Source organism: Colius striatus, chromosome 13 (genome assembly GCF_028858725.1).
Source record: "Colius striatus isolate bColStr4 chromosome 13, bColStr4.1.hap1, whole genome shotgun sequence".
Classification (NCBI taxonomy): domain Eukaryota; kingdom Metazoa; phylum Chordata; class Aves; order Coliiformes; family Coliidae; genus Colius; species Colius striatus.
The window spans coordinates 18161536-18182780 of record NC_084771.1 but is presented as its reverse complement, the minus strand read 5'-3'; the positions used below and the strand labels follow the sequence as shown (position 1 = coordinate 18182780).

The window sequence follows — 21245 nt, the reverse complement described above, 5'->3', positions numbered from 1 at the left end:
ACATACCTTCTTCTCAATATACAACTTCTTAGAGGCTGAACAAGTTTTCTAGTTTTCCTCCATTCTTATAACATACAAAATGAAGTCCTTTAAAAATATGGTCCTTTAAGAACAATTGCAGCCTGATATTCTAACACAGAAATCCTTCTTTCACATCATTCTAAAGTAAATATTACAGAATACAGTTTGTTTAATGACATATTATTAGAGTATTATTTTATAGGAGAACTACAGCAATTTGGGATATCTGTATGTGACAATGTGGCAGTCTTTGCTGTTGTGTAAATCACAGAGCTGGGAAGAACTGCAGGAGAACAAAATGGTTCTTGCATCAGTGCTGCTGAGACCCAGAGCCTGGTATCTGAGCATAAGCCAGCCATTGATGGATCTACAGCTGTTGAATTTGAACTGAAGCAGCCAAGGCACAGGCGAGTTCTCACAACTGCTGCAAGAACAGTGACCCATAGCAGATGACTGGGGTCAGTGATGGGAGAAATTATGCCAAAGCACTGCAGTTAGGCTTGCTGGGGCTTGTGCTTTAGTAGTCCCAAGTAGTTATTTTTTATATAAGAAAGGAGTCTAACCTACCACCAAGTTTTTCCTGTTCTGTGTCTACCCTGTTATCAAAATCACATGTTAATGTACAATATTGCCATAGCTCAGCCTCAATGTAACACCAAATACATGTTGGCCAGGTCCACCAAATATTTCCTCAGCTGCTTCCTTCTTATGGCCAGCTCTTCCATATAGGTTTTATTTTTTAGTCTTTTCTTCCCCCCGTATATCTAAATATTATAATATCTTTCAACTATTTTGCTGTTCTTCACTTGTCCTGTAATTAATCTCGCATACATCCAGTCCGTGATACTGCATACCATTTGCTTGAACACCATGATTAGGTTAGGAGCTCAACAGCTCAGCATAAAGGCTGATATTTCCTTAGTCTTCTCTTTACTGAGTCTGTGTTACAGATCTTTTAATTTCATCACACTATGTATAGTTGCACTGATCCTCAGTGGCAAACTGTGAAGAATATAACATAAGAAGAAAAAACCAGTCCATTGAATTATTTTCAATTTACATGTGGAAACACAGGGAACATTTCTCACAGCCCTGCCTATTAATAAATAAATGAGAGTGAATATATATCATCTGTTAAATTTGCTGAAAACATGTTACATTGGACACCATCAGAAGAAAGGTGTTTTAAAAAAAAATCACTCTCATTTCACTGTCCGTGAGAAATTAAGAGCAGGATGGCACACAGGGTGTTTACACAGGCACTTAGCCAGGAAACACTGTTTTCCACAGATACAGTCATTCAGGGAGCACATCTCTTGATTTGCATGAGCTCCCTCCCTCTGTACTCATACCCCTGTAATTATATCAATAAATACAATGATGAGATGAGAAAATACATATAGTTCTGCATCATGTATTCAACTGCTGCCTCTTTCCTTTAGGTAAGTGCTACCACACTGAGGCCATTTGTAGGAATTTTACACAGCAAGATAAACAAATGCAAACCCCTTAAGGAGACACATGAACTGTAGGATAGTTTCACAGTGAGTCGTTACCAAAAATCTATGCACGAAGACTATAAAAGAACTCTCTATAAACCTTCTGTGAAATGCAGCATTGCTTTTAACAAGCTTGATGGATAAAAACCAGCCTTATGAGATGGAAATGCTTGTCACTTTATTTGTATGTGCTTTCCTGCATCTTAAGTTGCAGCTTAGAATCCCTTAGGATCATGTGAGGCTAGGTTATATATTAGAGAGCCGTGCTATAGTGCTGTGAGTGTGTAAGCCTAGCAGCTGGGTAGTGTTATGGTTGCTGCTTTCCTGTGCTAAGCTGATTTACTTGTTTAAGGTCTGACCTCATCATCCTGTCAGTATGGATTCCCACCTATACAGTTAGCAGCAGCTTAGCATCGGCTTGAAGAGCTTGCAGTATATTAATCAGAAGAGAGAGGGAGAGAGCTACCGGTATTTGTTCTTTTGTTGTCTTTTCTTAAGAAGAGGAGTTGAAACACAAGAGATAACAAAGAATCCATTTCCTTTCGAAAAGAATAGGCTTTTGTCTTTTTTTTTTTTTTTTTTTTTTCTCCCTGGAAAAAAATGTCAGTATCTGGAAAGAAAGAGTTTGATGTGAAGCAGATCCTGAGGCTCCGCTGGAGGTGGTTCAGTCACCCCTCGCAAGGCTCCACAGGCACGGGGAGCTGCCATCAGCAGGAAGGATATGAGCACAGAGGGACATCGGTTCAGAACAGGTTGAAGAACCACTCTCGGGACAGAAATGGGCTGAAGAAAAACAGCAGTCCTGTCCACCACAATATACTGGCACCTGTGCCAGGTCCAACTCCAGTGCACCACCGATCTATTCAAACCTGGCATCAACAAAACCTCATAGAACAGCTTCGATCAAATGAGGATAATCCCAAAACAGGCACAGAGGAAAACTGTGTCAAAGAAGACTCAAGTAAAACCACACAGGAGTTGCAGATGATTACAGAAGAAAATTCAGATGAATCTGCAGAGAGGTAGGAGTTTTAAAGTCTGCACTTAGAAAGCCGTACTTCTATCCAAGTTATTTCTTGAAACTGTCTGTTTTTAACCAGTTTCTTACTGCATTAGTCTCACTTTATATAAGTGCACACCCACACTCAAATGAATAACAACACATTCATGCAAAAAAAAATAAACAGGAACATTGTCATTAAATTTTAATCTTTGCTTAAATACATAATTACATAACTTTTGCATAAATATAAAACTTGCCAGTTTGTCAAATTGCCTCTATTTCAGTTTACAGCATCCTGTGTTTAAATGCAATGAGGAAAAAGAGCCCTTGGAAATGCTGTCCTCATTCTGACTTTATCAATGGGTGCAACTTTGACAAATGGGAGCTGCTGGAGGAGCACTGATCTGTCAAATTTGTCACTGATTTTTTTTTTTACTGCCTTCTTGACAAGTATAATTAACCTTGAAGTAGTGACAAAGAAACATCATTACTTGCCTTTTTTTAAGGTTTATTTGAAATTACATTCTTTTCACAGCTTGTTTAGTATACTAAACCAAATACTTTTTGCAAGGTCAGGTGAAAAAACATTACAGTTAAGAGACCTTAAAGGTGTAAGCACAAAGGAAGAGCTATATTTAAGATGTTGATACAGAGAAGGAAATATTAATACCAGTTATTTTATTAAGCATGCCTTTTAAATTCTTATGCTTTTTTTTCCAAAACTGGTTTCAGTATTATTAGCTTATACTTTAATAATTTTACCCCACCTTTACCCCATCTTGGACTCTAATTAAGCATTATTATGATTATTTGCACCATTTGATGAGATTAATGTCATTCCTCGGGAATAATTGGGTTTCTTGCACTGTATTTAAATACAAATGTATCTTAGTTGAAGTTACAGTTTCTCTCAGTAAAAACAAAGCTGATAGTTTGTGTATTTTTAACAACTATTTTCAAATTGCACATGTGGTATAGGGAACATCTGCAGACTGAGCAGAAAAAAAATGCATTCCAAAATGTCATTTTGAAAACAGAAGTAGTGGTCTATATAAACAATATAAAATTCTTACTGAATAAAATCAGCAAGGTAGAAATTAAGTAGCTCTTTATGTTTACTAGTGTATTTATTTATAATGTCTAGGAAACATACTCTTAGTATAACATTTTGAATGACAGTACAAATTTACTGGAAAAAATATAAGTCAATTTAGCTGTAGTAGAAAAGTCAACTTATTTTGAAGAAAAATAAAGAGCACAAAGTAATCAAAATAAAACTATCAAGTGAAGAAGGTTAAAAAGTACTGAGATATTGTCTTCTAAAACAGGATATGACGTTTTCTCCAGCTACATATAAACGTTCTACTAAGACTCCATGAAGTTTTGTGCCTTGATATTAAATCAAATTTAAGATCTTCAGCTGTTTAAATTTGAAGCTTTTAGAAAAGTTGCAAATGTATGTACCTTATATTGTTATATGCAAATAGGTCTATTTTCTGTAAAGTTATCAGTAAAAGTTTTTATGCATGTTGTAGGTCAAAACCTGTCAAACTTAAAAAGCTGAATTGGTAAGAAATTATTTACAAAATGATTCATGGCTGTGAGTTTCTCTATAATTAATATTTTCTTCCAAGACGATAAAATAGATCATTAAAGGTGACATAACATAGCTTCAATTTCTTAAATATGTACCAAGAGAAGTCATTAAATAAGTCACCATTCTCTTCACCTATAGCATCCAGTAAAGGCCACACATGAATTAATTTGCAAATTGATTGATTGGACAGAAATGAGATATTGAGAAGAAGAAATAAAGAGAAGCAACCTTCTATCTATGTTTATCTATATCTGTCCCTGGTTATACTTCTGTCTCATCAGAATAATGCCTCATCCTTTTGAAATTATCCTTCTAAATCATTTTGGGCCTCCATTTTGTTTTGAAGTTCCAAATAGTCACAATGAATTGCAATCAATGAGATCTGCTAGTAATTAGCACATTTGAAAAATGAGGCATTTGCAGGATTCTCTGATTCCATCTTCTTACACTATTAAACTCCAATGTCATTGCAGCTTTTTCACATTCATACCCAAGGACACTAGAGACAACCTCGTACAAACTTGCCTTTTATTCCATAATAGGAGTCATAAAAAATTCTAGTGTAGAGAGCAGTATTACTTATATGTCCTTCTGACTAAAAACCATAGGATCATTTAGATTAGAAAAGACTATTAAAATCATCAAGTCCAACTGTTAACTCAGCACTAACATGTCCACCACTAAACCACGTCCCTAAGAGCTACATCTATGTCTACATGTTTTTTAAATATGTCCAGGGATGGTAGGCAGCTTGTTCCAATGACTGACATCCCTTTCAGTGAAGAAATTTTTCCTAATATCTAATCCAAAACTTTCCTGGTGCAACTTGGGGCTGTTTCCTCTTATCTTGTCACTTGTAGCTTGTGAGAAGAGACCAGGCACCAACTCTCCATAACCTCCTGTCCAGGTGCTACAGAGAGTTGGAAAGTGTCCCCTCTATCTCCTTTCCTCCAGGCTAAACATCACCACTTCCCTCAGCCACTCCTCTTAAGACTTGTTTCACACCAGTTCCATAATGGCTTACTCCAAAGAGTACTTCAGGTTGAACTCAGTACTATCTGATATGAGACAGTGGGAAATTATATACTCATATCCAAGACATAAATGACAACTACTTATTTTCTGTTCTCTGTAATGCCTACTATAACCTGTTAATGAAGGTCTTTAGTTTCTTTTGACATTATTCTTGACAAATTCTTGTGGTTAGTCTTCTCTTTTTGTTTCTAAGTGCTGAGAAAGATAATTATATTACCTCTACATGGCAGAATTTGGCAAGGCATAAGAGCTAGGAAGAGAAATTGTGTTTCTGTTTTGTGGAGAATTTTTCTGTTTCTTTAATACTAGTAACAATTTAATATATATTTTGTCAGTGTCTTTTAAATAGATGATTTTATGCCAGTCTGCTATGCATAACCAAAATGCTTCGTTGGTACCTCAGGGACAGGCAAAATCTAATTGTCTTCTAAAGATAACCTTTAACTAAAGGTCAAAATATAAATTTGAAACTGCAGACATTTGAAATACATTATTTAAAATATTGCAGCTGATCTCTTTTCAGAAGTGACGCTTGAACAACTTCTGTGTCCTTTCAGTGCTTTAGTGCAGTGAAGAGCATTTTGCAGTAAGGGAGTGAGGGAGACATTCTAGGCAATGATGGGTGATGAACAACCCATTGGCATAATTGAGGTGCTGCATCTGCTAGTGCCAGAGATTAATTTAGTTTTACTTGTGAACTGAACAGAGTATCACATGTAGCACATGAGATAACTAATAGCACATATAGTACATGAGATAACTAGTAGTTGAGAAAAGATGTGAGAGTAACCAAGGAAATTTGCCTTTGATACCTAATCATGGAACCAGAATCACAGAATCTCAAGGGCTGGAAGGGACCTTGAAAGATCATCTAGTCCAAATTTCCTGCCAGAGCAGGACCTCCTAGAGGAGGGCACACAGGAATTCATCCAGGAAGGTTTTGAATGCCTCCAGAGAAGGAGACTCCACAACTCATCTGGGCAGCCTGTTCCAGTGCTCCCTCACCCTCACAGTGAAGAAATTCTTCCTTGTGTTTCTTTGGAACCTCTTATGTTCCAGCTTGTACCTGTTACCCCTTGTCCTGTCATTGGACATCACTGAAAATAGCCTGGCTCCATCCTCCTGACTTCTGAGAAATAATATGACTTACTGAAAACACACAGTATTTTATAGGCTTACATTTAACATGCATAGCTTTTAAAGAAGAATTATTACAGCTAAGGGGAAAAAAATCATTTAATAGCAATTTAAGAAACTAGGACAATTCCATTCATTTCAAAACAATTTCTTTATGATTCAATTATCTTTTCATTTCCACTCCATACAGCTTGCTGTCAGCAAAGACAGCTGTTAAATTACTTTTTAAAGAGTTATTAACTATTCTTAAAGTCACTTCTTACTGTCTCCAGAAAAAGTTAAGGAGATGATTAAGCACATGTGACCAATGCAGAACAGTTTTTACAGACATACTGAGCATATGTGATTGTAAAATTAAGAGGAAAGCATATGGTTGTTGAAGTTTCTTGGAAAAGGGGGAGTTTGCTTGGTTTGAAAGTTATAGCTAGTCAGCATTCTGGAATTATTTTTACTGTTGTTTTGTGGCTCAATTGTTTACTTTCAATTATGTAAAATATTGTAATGAGGAACACCACATTTAAAAGAATAAAGGGATTTGTTTTAGTCAGACAGTTAAGTTAGCTCAATGTGTACCAATTTAGTTTGGCTGCTTTCATTCACTAGACTAAAATAATGTTTATATATTTAGAGAATGACTATGTCAGATGATAAGGAATATAGCTTGTATATGGCATACCTGTAGGTTTGCAGGCTAAATGAAAACAAAAATGAAGCTGAAGTACTATCAGGATTCACAGAAGGAGTTAAAGTAAGTATAGAAAATAAAACTAAAAAATAATCTCTAAAACAAAGCTATAACAAAATTTCCTCCTCAGTGAAATCAGACTCCACCTCAGTGACTATGACTTCAGATACACTGAGACAAGAATTTCCCACAGCTCTGTCAGCAAACCTTCTCCCAGTTCACCCCCCTCCCTTCTTTCCCAAGCAAATATTTAATAGTCAAAACTCAGCTCAAAGCTAATGAAAATAGATAGAACAAGACCTTAGAACCTGTCTGCTTCCACAATTCTCCCATTCAATAGTTATTGTACTAAAACATCTTTCATTAATTCTCCTGTTTCCATTCTATATAAGGTCAGGATATTTCACTAAAAGTATGTCTACTGCTCACAGGTAATAACAGGATATCAGGATATTTAAAGGAACACCCTGCCTTGTAGCCATGACTTCATTTGAGGCTAAAATATATGGTATAGTATCTAAATTACTACAGTTTAAAAATGTTTTGTCAGGAAACAGTCACTGTATTCTCATGCTGTGTTCTAAAGTTGCACAAGGCTGCCTTATTTAGAAACGAAACAGCACACAGAGTACATAATTAAGTTTGCTTCATTGTTTTTCCAGCTAAAGCCCATATAGTCTACACAAACATTTATTGTGAAAGAAAGTAATGTCTGATATCTGTCTCTTTCTCCAGTTTTGCTACATATATTTTGAAGTTTTGGAAAAGGATCTAGATATCTTACTTGTATATTAACATTTGATTTAATGAATTTCAAGCTCTCTCAGCCAACTCTTGACTTTTTTACTTTTTTAATGGATGACTACCTGCATTGGGATCTGAAAATCAATACCCATGGTTTATATCTCAGATTTTTTGCTTGCTTCTTTTATAAACTCAGAGAAGTCACTTTGCCTCTTGCTATCAGAGTTTACTCATGTTAAATAATATTTGCTACCTATTTTCCCAAAGACAAAATAAGAACTGGTCACTATCAAATATCAGAATTTGTCTGTTAACTGCTACTAAAACACAAAGTGGAATACATGCACATTATGATTGAGGCATTATACTATATAGTTTCACAATTTATCTTCTGATGATATTAATATCAGAAAAATTAAAGTCTACTACTTTAAGTAGAAGTTTCTTGTCACTACAAGCAATAGAGACCACCAATATACATATAATAAACTGTCTTGAATGGCAAACAAAGGGAATATCTTTCACAAAGTGCACAGCCACTGTCACCATTGCTATGTTTCAGTTTACTTGATAAATTAGAGGTTAAGAGGAAGGGAGGCATTCTTGCAAGAAATGAGCATTTTCAAAGCCTGTTCACTTTAATAGAAGTTGAGAAAATGAAGAACCTTTTTGAGCTGGGCAAATATACCTTGATTTAAACGGAAATTATGAGCCAACCACTAAGAAGTCCTAGGAGTTAGAGAAAAGCTATTTCAAGCTATTACATATGGTTTGCGTTGCTAAGGAAACCTCTTTCACAGTGTTCACTTAGCACAGATGCTCAGGAAAGCTCTGTATCTCCATGTCATACCATTTCAGAATGCTTCAGAATGTGAAGAAACAGAGATGTGAATATCATGCAGACAAAAATATCTCTGCAATTTTATCTTAGTCATGTTCTGCATCTTTGCTGGAAGTTAGTTCTTTTCATTTCTGCCAGGACTGTGGGGATAAGTCAAATGCTTTGTAATTAAAACCTTCTCTTTCCAGAGGGAGGACATTTGTTTAAACATTGATCCACTGGGGTTTGTTTGATCCACTGGGGTTTGTGTTCATTGGGGTTCATGTCCTGGCCCACTCTTTTGACCCTTGGGCAGATGTGGCTTGCCAAAACTTATTATATAACCTGCTTCATGAAGGTTTTACTCCCACAGTGTCCTGCATTCTCCCTTGACCCCTTTAGTGCTCAGGTAGGTGCCATCTGGGAAAGCAGTTGCAGTCTACCTTGATTAGGGGCACACCTGCCTCTGTTGAGTGGGTCAGAGACTTGTTGGGTATTAGCACTACCAAAATAGGTTTAGTCTATTTAGGAAAGAGACAGAAATTGATTCCTGTTAGAAAGTACATTAATTATGTTATTTTGGACATCAAAACTACAGTTTTCTGCAGAAAATTTGCTGATTTGGTTTGAACTATGATTATATCAAGAGTTTTAAACCAACCATAAAAAACCCATCTTTTAGAGCTATTTAAAGATTAAAATGTTTGTTCCAAGTAATGATTTTCATACTGTCTGAGGACACTCACAGAAGAATTGTCTCCAGTCTATCCTCCTGGTAACTCAGTTTATCAAAAACTACAGGCAAAGTCAGAAATTTCCTCCTATGCCATAACGTCTTCTACATTCTAGTACAGTGGCTTACGATGGACTTCTGATCTTTTTGCCTGAGATACTTGACCTAGTAAAATCAGCCAGCAGTACAGACATATCAGCCTCTTGATACATCTTGTCATAGTGGATTTGCAAGCAATGTAAGACAGCTTCCTGGAAAGTTAAAGTGTTATGATCATGCAAGAGTCAGACTGTTCAACCAGAACACAATGATGCAGTGACAAAAGCACAGAAATGAATGAGGCTGTAAGTCAGGGCTACTTTTTTGTCTTAACTTTTTTTTTTTTTTTTTGTTCACTTAAAGGATCCCCAATGCATCTATAAAAGACATTTAGAGTGGCTTGGTGTTACAATATGCCAATAAAGTTGCTCAGCAAGAAACTCCTGTGGGATGCCACAAAGCAGTGAAGCTCATATATGTCTCTTACTTCCTCATTCAATATGAAGCTCAATTACTAGTTGGTTGTTTAAAGTTTCCTTGTACTTTTTCCACTGAGTGCTAAGTAAATTTGAATGCTTTCAGGACAACCTTAAAACTTTTAGAATGCAATGTAAGTGTTTACATCAATCTACTTAATGCCTTTTTACACTCCAATTGACATCGTCAATAAAGTGAGCCACTTCTTTCCAGTTCTTTAATTTACCAGGAATCATAGGATCATAAGATCTCAGGATAATGGTTGGAAGGGACCTCAGGAAGTCCCTAGCACAAAAAGCTACTTGAAACAGAGTCAGTTTTGAGAACAACCCAGGTTGCTTTGGGCCTTATCCAGCTGGGACTTGAACCACTAAGGATGGAGACTATACAACCTGATGAATAGTCTCAAGGCATATCTTGTACCACTCAATGATTCTATGAAACCATACTGAAGGCAGCCTAAATAAATAATTCCTTCTTCGGGAGGCAGAAAAAAAATAAGGAAAGATGTGAGTTTTTATACCAATATTAGATATCAATATTGGCATATTATCACATGCTTCATTTAGTTATTGTTATATTATAACCTCAGCAAAAGTTTAAATACCCATTTTATTTAATAAATGTAATAAAATTGCTCTGGATTTTTTTTGTAAGATCACATTATAATGAAATTTTCCCTCCCTTCAGCCTAGAACAGTGAACAGTACAGGAACTCCAGGAAAAAAAATCTGTCATAAGCAGTAAGGGATATTTTCTGTGGTTCATATCAGTTTCACTTGTACTTTTCAGTCTTTTCCTTTTTTTTCTTTTGATTTAATATACTACTTTTAATTAGGTTTCATGTTTTTATTCCAATTCAGTTACAGTGAGGTGATGTTGACACATACCCTGGCTCGTTGAAGCAGTTATCACTGTTACCTGCCAGGATAAATGCCAAGTCACCAACAGCATCAAAAGCACAGATCTTAAGACAAGTTCTGAAAGTGCTAAATACACTTGATACAGTCAAATAAAAGTAGATTGATTATCCTATCTGTAAAGGTTGTAAAGACAATTCTCTTTCTATCTTACAAAGATGCTATGGATTCATGAATAGAGGTTTCCTCCTATTTAGTCTACTTAATAAGCTATTAAACTCCTGTCTCAAAGCCCTGCTTTTCTGAGCAAGCATATTAGATGTTCAGTGGGCATTTATTTCTGACATTATCAAAACTGCAAATAATAATGAATGCTAAAATATTTCTAACATGTTAGTAAAAGTTTAAGTCAATGACCAAGATAAAAGCAGCAGATTATGGAATCACTGGAGATTGAACCACCTCACCTCTTTTTTTTTTAAAAAATACTTTTATATTCCAAGCTTTTGCCAAAAACATAGCATAAAGCACTGGCACAGGCTGTGCAGGGAGATAGCCTTCTCTGAAGGTTTTTAAAACCCACCTGGACACATTACTGTGTGACCTGATCTAGGTGGACCTACTTTAGCTGGGGGTTTGGACTAGATGATCTTTATAGGACCCTTCCAACCCCCACCATTCTATGATTCTCTGAAAGCAGGTCTTTTTCCCCACAATTTCTTCCATCAGGAGTCTTTCTGAAAGGTTCTTAATGAGGTAAGAAACATGGACTTAATTTGTTTCAACTGGCAATAGTCACACTTGGATTTAATTTTTTTTGATCTTTTTTTGCCCATGGCTTCTGTTTTGTTTTGTATGTCCTCTAAATAAAAATGCCACAAGCTCTTATCCAGCATTTAGTCATTACTTTTAGTTTTGTAAATTTTGACAGCTTGAGATAGTGCTATATCATGCCTTCTGGTCACATCATCTTTTGTTCTTTAGAAAGATGCTATTTAATTTTCTAATAATATTACCACTAGCTCCAGGAAGGTTGAGAAAGAAGTAGTCAGCCTCACTGAATTTCTCCTTCACGACTTTTAATTTCCCCCCTACAAAGTCATGTGATATAAATGTTAGATTAGAAATCATGCATTGCAGTGGCAACTGCAGAATTCTTCTCGTACTGTTAAGAGTCTGTGTTAAGGCACAGGTTGCCCAGAGGTTGTGTCTGTCTCCTGCCTCGAAGTGTTCAAGGCCAGGTTAGACGGGGCTTTGAGCAACCTGGTCTAGTGGCAGTTGTCCCTGCCCATGGCTGGGGGTTGGAATGAGATGATCTTTAATCTCCCTTCCAACCCAAACTATGACTCTATGATTCCTCATAATTTATGTTATATTAGGTCTTGCATGGGAAACGTCAATGTACTCTTTACCTGAAATGTATCACACAGTTATTAGTCTCTATTACATAATGTAATTAAACACAGTATTAATTCTCCTGGAGGTTAAAGTACTTGAATGATGATTTAAGACAGCATTAGTTTAAATGATTTTGTCTGAGATACTCACTTAATCAACGAATATAGACAAAGATCTATAATAATAATACACTTATGGACATACAGGCAATGTGCACTCCAGATTGATTAGTATTGCCAGAACTCCAATTTTTAAGAAAGTATCTCTTGCTACAGAAATAGATGTTCTTAAGTCATGCCATTATAATTTTTATAGTTAAGTTTCACATTTAGATTATTTTGAATCAGGAAGAAAATAATTATTTAAACAGAAAACTCCTACTATATTACAAACCTTTACACTGACACGTCACTATAATAAAGCCCCTAGTTATACTGTGTAATCCAAATAGTCATCAAGTATCAGAAGACAGCTGATTTTTGCTCCTACAGTCCTGCATATATATGGGGATCTGCAGTTTGAACGTAGCCTTTGTTTTCCAGTGGAAATATCTATCAAATTTGTGCTTTCTACTCATAGGAGAATTCAAAATATCATAACCCAAATTCATCTTGATATGACTCATAATAGCATCATCTGTATATTACCATGTCTGGAGGGAAGAACAAAACTTAAAACAGCTACAGTACTTGGAGTGGTAAACTGAAGCTCCTGTGTTTAATGACATACACACTTGTACTTTTAAACCCAAATGGAAAAAGTTATTTCAACTAATGCCAACTGAGAAAAGTGGCAGGTTTATGTTAATACTAGCAATAGAAAAATATAATTAAAAACAATTTCAAGAGCTCCAGGTTCCAAAGGATTTGTCAGCATGAACTTTCAGTTTAGATAGAAGTCAGTAGTCTCTCCATTAACTTAAATAATTATGTATTTTGATTGCTTATTCCTGTATTACATCATTTTCTGTCATTGTTACTACCTCATGTTAATCACAGAATCGTTTAGGTTGGAAAAGACCTTTAAAATCAAGTTCAACCATTAGCCCAGCCCTACCAGACACAACTGAATCATAGAAACATAGAACCATAGAACTGTAGGGGTTGGAAGGGACCTTTAGAGATCATCTAGTCCAATTTTGAAGACCTCCAAAGAAGGAGACTCCACACCCTTCCTGGGCAGCCTGTGTCAGTGCTCTGTCACCCTCACAGAAAAATAGCTTTTCCTTATGTCTAAATGGAACTTTTTGTGTTACAGCTTCTTTCCATTACTCCTTGCCCAGATTGGTGTCACCTGTAAACTGACTGAGGACGCATTCAATCCTTTCATCCAGAGGGGTTGTTTATCCATCACTGACAAAGATGTTAAAACTAAACAGGCCCCAACACTGATCCCTGGGGAACATTACATGTGAGCAGATGACAAATTCTACTATGTCAGCAGCCATCGACATATAGTACAATTTTCCATACTTTTTTGTATCAATGCTTTTTACCCATACCCTAAAATCTTAAACACAATCTTTAGCTGTTATTATTTAAAAAGAACACATAGAAAAGAAGACAACTGCCACAGAAATTTTAAGACAAATATTGGGACTGTTACTGATGTGGTACAATTATATCAGCAAAGAATTAGCACAGCTACATCAACTTTATCACTGCTCTTTCTGTGTTCGGAAATGGCTGCCTAATTTAAATATTTTTCTTTTTCCTCAGCTAAGTAATGTACTTTATCTCTAACAGATGCTACAGTCCTATGATTTCATGTAGGAAAACAGCATCTCTCAATCTCCAACGCCACAACATTGCTAAAGAGGCAGGGATCGAATCTCCAACAATTGCATAGGAGTCTGCTTATGTAGGGGTTAACTACAGTTTTCTTGAATACGCAGAAACAAATGAGAGAAGAAAAAAAAAAAGAGTTGCTTTGTAAATATTGCTACACAAACAAAAGGAATTGTTGAAGTTGCAGTTTTGTCTCAGGCCTTGTCACTGCTAAAGCACAGAGTGCACCACAGAGCTGAAGTCACATTGTTGTTTTCAACTGTGATAAAGGCTTTAGGATGTCTAATGTCTCTAACTGGTATCCAGTTTGCTACTGATAGCTTGTTTGATTTACAGTGCAGAGATAAGGTGATATAAAGCCAGTGTCTATAGTTGAAACTGATAACTGGACTGTTAGTTGATTAAACAGAACTTCATGGGTTATAGCAGGTTATATTATTATGTTAATAATAGAGCAGGTTATAGATTGTAACAGGTTAAATAGGTACATTTGAGAAACACTCAGATGCAGTCATCAAAAAAATAAAAAGAATACCCTTATTGAGAACAATAAAATAAAAAATCTACACTTCATCATCTGGCTTTCATGCAATGTTATGCCTCTATCTTCCTTATTATTAAGTTTTACTTTGTGGTTTTTGGCTATAGACACACTTAATGAAACACTTTAAGAATATACTGAATTTTAAAAAAGATATGGCAAATAAAGGGCATTTGTGTTTTATCATGTGCTAATTATATAATGAGGAAAATTGAATTTCTCCTTTCTATACTGATTAATGAAAAGTGCTGTGATGATTAATGAAGAGTATTTATGAAGACAAAAGATGATTTTAACAAAATTCAGAAATTTGAAGAGTTGTAGGCCTGGAACAAATTGTAAAGCTCATCATATTGATTCTCTTGAAGAAAAAAAAATGACATTTTACCTCCTCAATACCATTTTTGAGTCACAGCTTGGAGTCTGGTATAAATGGACTAGCTATAAATGGCAACTCTAGCTGTTACCTCAACTGTTATTTCTTAGCAGGTCTTTGAAAAGGAAAAAAATGCCTACAGTTCAGTAAGGACAGGTGCAAAAATGCACTTTGAATTTAAATTCTCTTCCCCAAAAGTTTATGACTCACTAACAATTAAACTCTGTTTCTATCATATGAGAAGTATCAGAAGTAGAATTTGTTTGTAATACATTCAGAACATTATCTGCCTTTGAAAGGGAATCCCTGACAATTTTCAAGCCTAACTTTACAAGTTATTGAGATCTCTTATGTTTATTACACTTAAAACATACCATCCTAGCTCAGTTTTGAAAATGTCATTTGAAATAACATCAGAAGTCATCCAAAAGCCAACATGACTTCTGACAACTAATGTTTTTTCTCCCAGTAAACATTGTTATCCTGACAACAACAACAAACAGTTGCAATGACATGATTCGTTTTGAAGAGCCATGCTGGCTGTTATTTATTTCCTTGTCTAGACGTTTAATGCTTTTTGATTATATCTTCAAGTTTTCAGTTTATAGTGTCCATTTCAAAATTTCATGGTTTTTCTTTTTAAAAACAGTGCCATATTTTCACTATCCTTCACAAATCCTTACAGGAAAGCTGAAATTATTTTACTTGGCTCTCTACCCAAGATGAAATTCATAGAGCTCAGCTACTTTACAATCATTTAAACATAGATTTATCTCTGCTTTCTCTGGGGTAATTCATGTTCTTATGTTATTATTACTAATGCTAATGGTGTTAGCACAACTTGGCATCCTAGTGAACACTAATGTGAAAATTACATTAAGCCATTCGGATTTCTGATTCATCAAAACAATTCATTGATAATTTTCCTTCCCCACTGAGTAGAAAACTAATTTCTTGTTCATCTAATGAACTAATGCATGTTTGGAAACTTGTATTACTCAGTGTTCAGATTTAGTCTGAAGTTTCACATATTTAAAAACTGAAGTATTTCTCCATCTTCTACATGCTTCCCTTCTGAATAGGTTCACAGGAATCTTGAGTTCTCTTAATGCATTGTTCTCAACACATTAACTTGTGCTACATAGGACAAGACATGACAGGTAGACATATTCATACTAGCACATTTGCAGCTAAGTTTCTTATCTTTGTATTACAGTGCACAGCATCCCTCATTAGAACACAATATAAAAGCATAAGACCCAAGGGTATTTTTACTGGCTTCTTTCTTTAAAATACTTTAATCTGTCTTCTTTAGTTCACTAAAGTACTGTATTCTGAATGAAATATTTGAGTTGCCTGCAACTCATCTTTCCTTTCTATAATATGCTATAGGTATCATATTGCATCAGCTTCAGATGATAAATCAGCAATTATTAATATTTACAAACTTCAAGGAATAGATTTTTTTTTTTATTTCCAGTATTTTTATGAAGACTTTTGCTTTGAAGTAACTAATTAAGTTAGTGGTATTCTGCTGTGGTTCAAGGCCACTGTAAAAAACCTGTGAGAAAAGTACCCGGGACTGAAGGAAATTATGAGACTTGAAGTCTTTTTGTAAATATCTGGATCTTAGAAATTATTGTTCTGCCCACAAATATATACACAGCATGGGGAACTATTTCAAGAAACTAGTACCCTGTATTTTCAATAGGGACGGGTTGAGTATAATTTTGGTTGATTTTTGGAAACATCAAGGATAAATGCAATGTAGTACATGCTTAAATACAATACTTAGAATGTATATAATAAATCTGAAAAAATGTATTTTTCTGAAAAATGTTAAAGAAAACTTAGAACATAAACAGCAAAACATGAATGTTACAGAATATGAATTCAGCATCCAGTAGCTGATGCAAGACTAATGAGCATATAATCCAATCCTGCAGCTTTCTCATTTTCAATGAAGCATTAAAGAAAAACAAATAAAAAAGTATAGTCAGTAAACTCTCTGAGACAAATTAATTTATGTAAGCTGTAAACTACAAGGGATAGCCATTATAGGTGAACTTGATTTGCTCCTTTTTCTTTAAAGAAAATGCATTTGAAACTGTAATATGGAGCTTCAAAAGAAAGCTAGAGAATTTATTTCACTGATTTGGTGTATCTTAATGTGTTTACAATTAGTAGCACAATCTGATGTTGCCCTGACAACAACACATGTGCATGTACCATGCACACGTGCAGTGCATCTGAAGATTTCAGATGCATCAGGTCTCCTGTTTCTCATGTGATGCGTGCATAAAAATCATAAATGAACTTAACATACCCGGTGAGTTTGTTGAGGCTGAGCCTGAATGAAACTCTGGTGCATCTGAAAGACATCAAATATGCCAGGGACGTATGCCATAAGGTTTTCACATACCAGTGCCCAAAAGGTGTCCTATTTCAAATAGAATGTGGGACATCTATTAATGCAGTACAGAAATTCAGAAAACTTTGTATTAGATTTTCAAATGGAAACAAGAGATGTGTCTGGAAAGACCAACTACACAATAACCATACTAACTATGATTTTTTTCTGTACCATTCTGAAAAGCATCAATATACAGTAACTTATGTTGCAGAGGTGACAGAAAACTCTGCTGTGCCTCAATTCAACATTACATTACAATTTGATTTCTATTTATTGCTCCTGTATCCTGATTAGTTAGTTAATGCTATATGATCTTTTGTATGATCCAACTTACTTCTATTTTCTGACAATATAACTGATTCAACTTGATTTACTAATTTTTTCCCCCTATTTTCTGAATTAGATGTTTGACTGTGAATACAACCCAATATTTTGCTAAATTTAATATATTAATTTCATTAGGAGATTTTGTCTCTCAAAATCATTTTTGTATATGTATGATCAGTATCAAAGACAAGCAATCCATTTAGTCAACATGTTACCATGAAAGACAGAGAAATTAGTTTGTCTTTATTACCTGTATTTAAATTCGAAGGGCTATGTAACATATTGTTCTAACTGACTTTTTATTTGTAAGTTCATCTAGAATTACCTAGTCCTTGTCAATTTGTTTTCTCATTTAGCAAGGTAATTTAATGTTCAATTTATGAAGAAAAACAGAAGATCTAAAGACATTTGATATCCAAAAATTCATCACACAAGATATTTTAAGTATTGGTATCACAAGAAAATAGTCTTTTTTCCTACTCTGTTTGTCAGGAGGCTGTGTTTACCTCATCAATCCTGTGTAAACAATGCATTGACTCAAAACTGATAGGAAGTAGAAAACTCAGTAGCAACACCTACTACAGTTATCTGTAGCAAACTACAGCTTACATGCAGCTGTATCAATGAAAACTTGCAGATATTAAAAACAAAAAAAGGAAGAAGGCATAGTAAAATCAGCATGATAAGAGCTTTATAATTTTACATACTTCTGCCCTTCCATTTGAACAAAAACTGTATGAAGAATGTACTCAGCACTTCTAATGCTCATCATCCTTCCTCTTTCCCTTGCAGACTGTCAATGACCAGCAGTTCACTGCTTGGAATGAACACCAATGGCTCAGATGAGTATTTCCATTCTACAAACCATGCAGAGCAAACTTTCCGCAAAATGGAGAATTATCTGCAGCAGAAGCAGCTGTGTGATGTTCTTCTTATAGTTGGAGATCAAAAGATTCCAGCTCACAGGTACATTTCCTACTATTGTTTACACGGCTTTAAAGCCTGCAATTTCCAAATGCTAGGTTAATTTATGTCTATCCTTTTTAGTTATAGAGTCTCAGTTGCTATAATTAGACATTGATTAACAATAGATTAAAATGGTGTGATCGTTTCAATTCATTATTTCAAAAAGAGTTAAATTCAAATATGAACCTTTGATATCGTCCAACTTCCCTTCTTGCTGCTGTCAATGTGCAGTGAGACCAGTGAAGAAAATCTGCCTAAACAAGTGCTATGGGAAAAAATTAGTTTACAAATTACCCTTTAAACTTTATTGCTCACTGCTAACAGATTTGAAGCCTATGCTAAAGATAACATTTCTATTGCACATACTATTTATTATATAATAATACTGAATTTTGTGGTTGCTATTGAGATTATGAAGTAATTTACAATCCTCCTAAAACATTTTTATTTCAAGGTTGGTTCTCAGTGCAGTGTCTGACTATTTTGCTGCAATGTTTACTAATGATGTGCGGGAAGCAAAACAAGAGGAGATCAAGATGGAGGGAGTAGACCCTGATGCACTAAAAGCTTTGGTGCACTATGCCTACACAGGTAATTCTTCATACCCACATCATTATTGTAAAGGAAGATAAAAATCTGTTCAATGCATACAGAATTGTCACTTTTTCAATTTCCTACTTGTACATAAATCATGCATAGGTGATGTTGGCCTTTCCCTAGAGAGGATGAATGAAAATTACTGGCTTATGTAGTAACTTATTGTAGAAGATGCAGAAAAGTGAACATAAAAATAAATACTGGATATCTGACTCTAGATACAAATTATTTCAGGAATTTTAATGAGAAGAACATATTTTGCCTATTGCCCAGCTCCTGTAGTGACACAGAAGAGTATACTATGAACCTTCTTGTCATGAGTAGCTATAGAAATGGTCTATCTGGGTAGCAGCTGTTGGGCTCACTCAAGACTTTTGAATGGGAATAATCAGAGAAAACAGGAGTTTGATCACACCACATTCTGGAAGAGGTTTATCTGTGTTATCTTGAAAAATCAGAGATTTTATCTTATAAATATTTTACTGTAATCCCAGAATACTGTATTTATATTTTCCCCTGATTTATTTCCTCCCATTTTTCACATTTAGTCCTTTATCTGAAACAGTCAAACCAAATAGTCAAAAAAGACAAAGTCAGAGAACTGTGAAATACCTTTCATTTGCCCTATAGGGAACAGGAAAAATCTGTAGAGCACAACTGCAATGTTAGTATATATTACAACTAGAAACATCCAGATTATTCAAATCTCTGTGGATCCTGGAAGCCTGCACATTTTGCTGTTTGGCAAGCCTCTCAATGCAGATGGCAGCTACTCCAGCCAGAAAGGTAAAAGGGAAACCCTTAGTCCCCTACCAAGCTGTTGCAGGCCTGTGACAAAAAAATGCCTAAATCTCAGAGAAAAATCCTCCCCCAGGAAGTAACAGCACTTAATTGATCAGAATAAAACTTTCTGAATTTCTAACATTTGCTTGTGAAATGATCCATTCTTTCATTGAACCCCTGTTACCAATAACTTTCACTGGATCTTTGTCATCTGATGTCCTATAAGACATTGCTATTTGAATGAAGTAACACTGTTTTAATTCTGAGATGGGGAGGTTAGAAGATATCTTTTTCCCAGGCAATAAAATATAAATGTGACTTTCAGAGATGAGAGCTATAACTTTCAGAATTGTTTACTTATTCTACTGAAATAAATCAGAAGTGAACTTTGGACAAGAAACCTCTTATGTTTCTATTTTCATTATAATTTTGATTGTTATCTGTCACTACCATCCTTCTCCCTGTGTTAAATGGAGATGTTGCATATCATTGTTTCACAGGAAAGAAGCTGGAAAATAAGTATTTCTATGGCAATTGGATGTTACAATGATAAATGGAAAACCAGTCAAAAAACCCCACAGATCTTTTTCAGAACAGGATTTTAGGGCTGTGTATCAACTAGGGAACTGAGTCATCCACTAAGCAGCAAGAATGAAAGATCTTATTAAATTAACACCTTCCAATCTATCTATGAACATCATGTAATAATTTCATTAAAAAATTAAATGCACAAGTAGACAATGGAAGAAATCAGATTTCCTGCACACACTGCTGTCATCATGTAGCTTTTGATATTGAAGTTCTGGTATGAAATATTAACTTATCACATATATTTTTATGAATTAATACATGAATTTTAGGATTTTTTTTTCCTGTAATCACCTTTCTTTTTATTTTGCTTTTTTTTTAGGTAAAATCAGATCTAATACTGTTAAAGCTCCAATAAAAATGTTCTAATCATTGTATTCAAAATCCACCAAATCCTTTCAGTTTGTCAAACCAGATGTTTAAAGAATCTTTCATGAAGAAAGGAAAATGAGTTTGTGAATCACAGGACACTTTTCAAAATTTTTCAGAGGAGGACAAAAATTGGGGAGTGGGAAGCTTTTAAGTAATTAAAAAACCAAAGAAAATGATGAAAACTTTTTTTCCCCCCCTATATGCAAACTGCACAGGTATTCTAGAGTTAAAGGAAGACACTATAGAAAGTTTGCTAGCTGCAGCTTGTCTCCTCCAGCTATCCCAGGTTATTGAGGTATGCTGCAACTTCCTCATGAAGCAGCTCCACCCTTCCAACTGCCTGGGGATTCGCTCTTTCGGAGATGCCCAGGGCTGCACAGAGCTCCTAAAGGTGGCACACATGTACACTATGGTAAGATGAACAATCTAACTGCTTTGCAATTATAA

At 35.1% G+C, this 21245-nt stretch overlaps 1 protein-coding gene across 1 annotated transcript in view; it reads left to right on the top strand.

The window, feature by feature from the left end:
- The first annotated feature begins 1860 nt into the window (after positions 1-1860).
- KLHL4 (kelch like family member 4) overlaps positions 1861-21245 on the top strand; it is a 35450-nt gene continuing 16065 nt past the window's right edge. The window contains exons 1-4 of the mRNA XM_062006291.1: positions 1861-2542; positions 18285-18458; positions 18913-19049; positions 21014-21210. Of these exons, the coding sequence (XP_061862275.1) occupies positions 2121-2542; positions 18285-18458; positions 18913-19049; positions 21014-21210 (930 nt within the window). The 5' untranslated portion in view covers positions 1861-2120. The remainder of the gene's footprint in view (positions 2543-18284; positions 18459-18912; positions 19050-21013; positions 21211-21245) is intronic.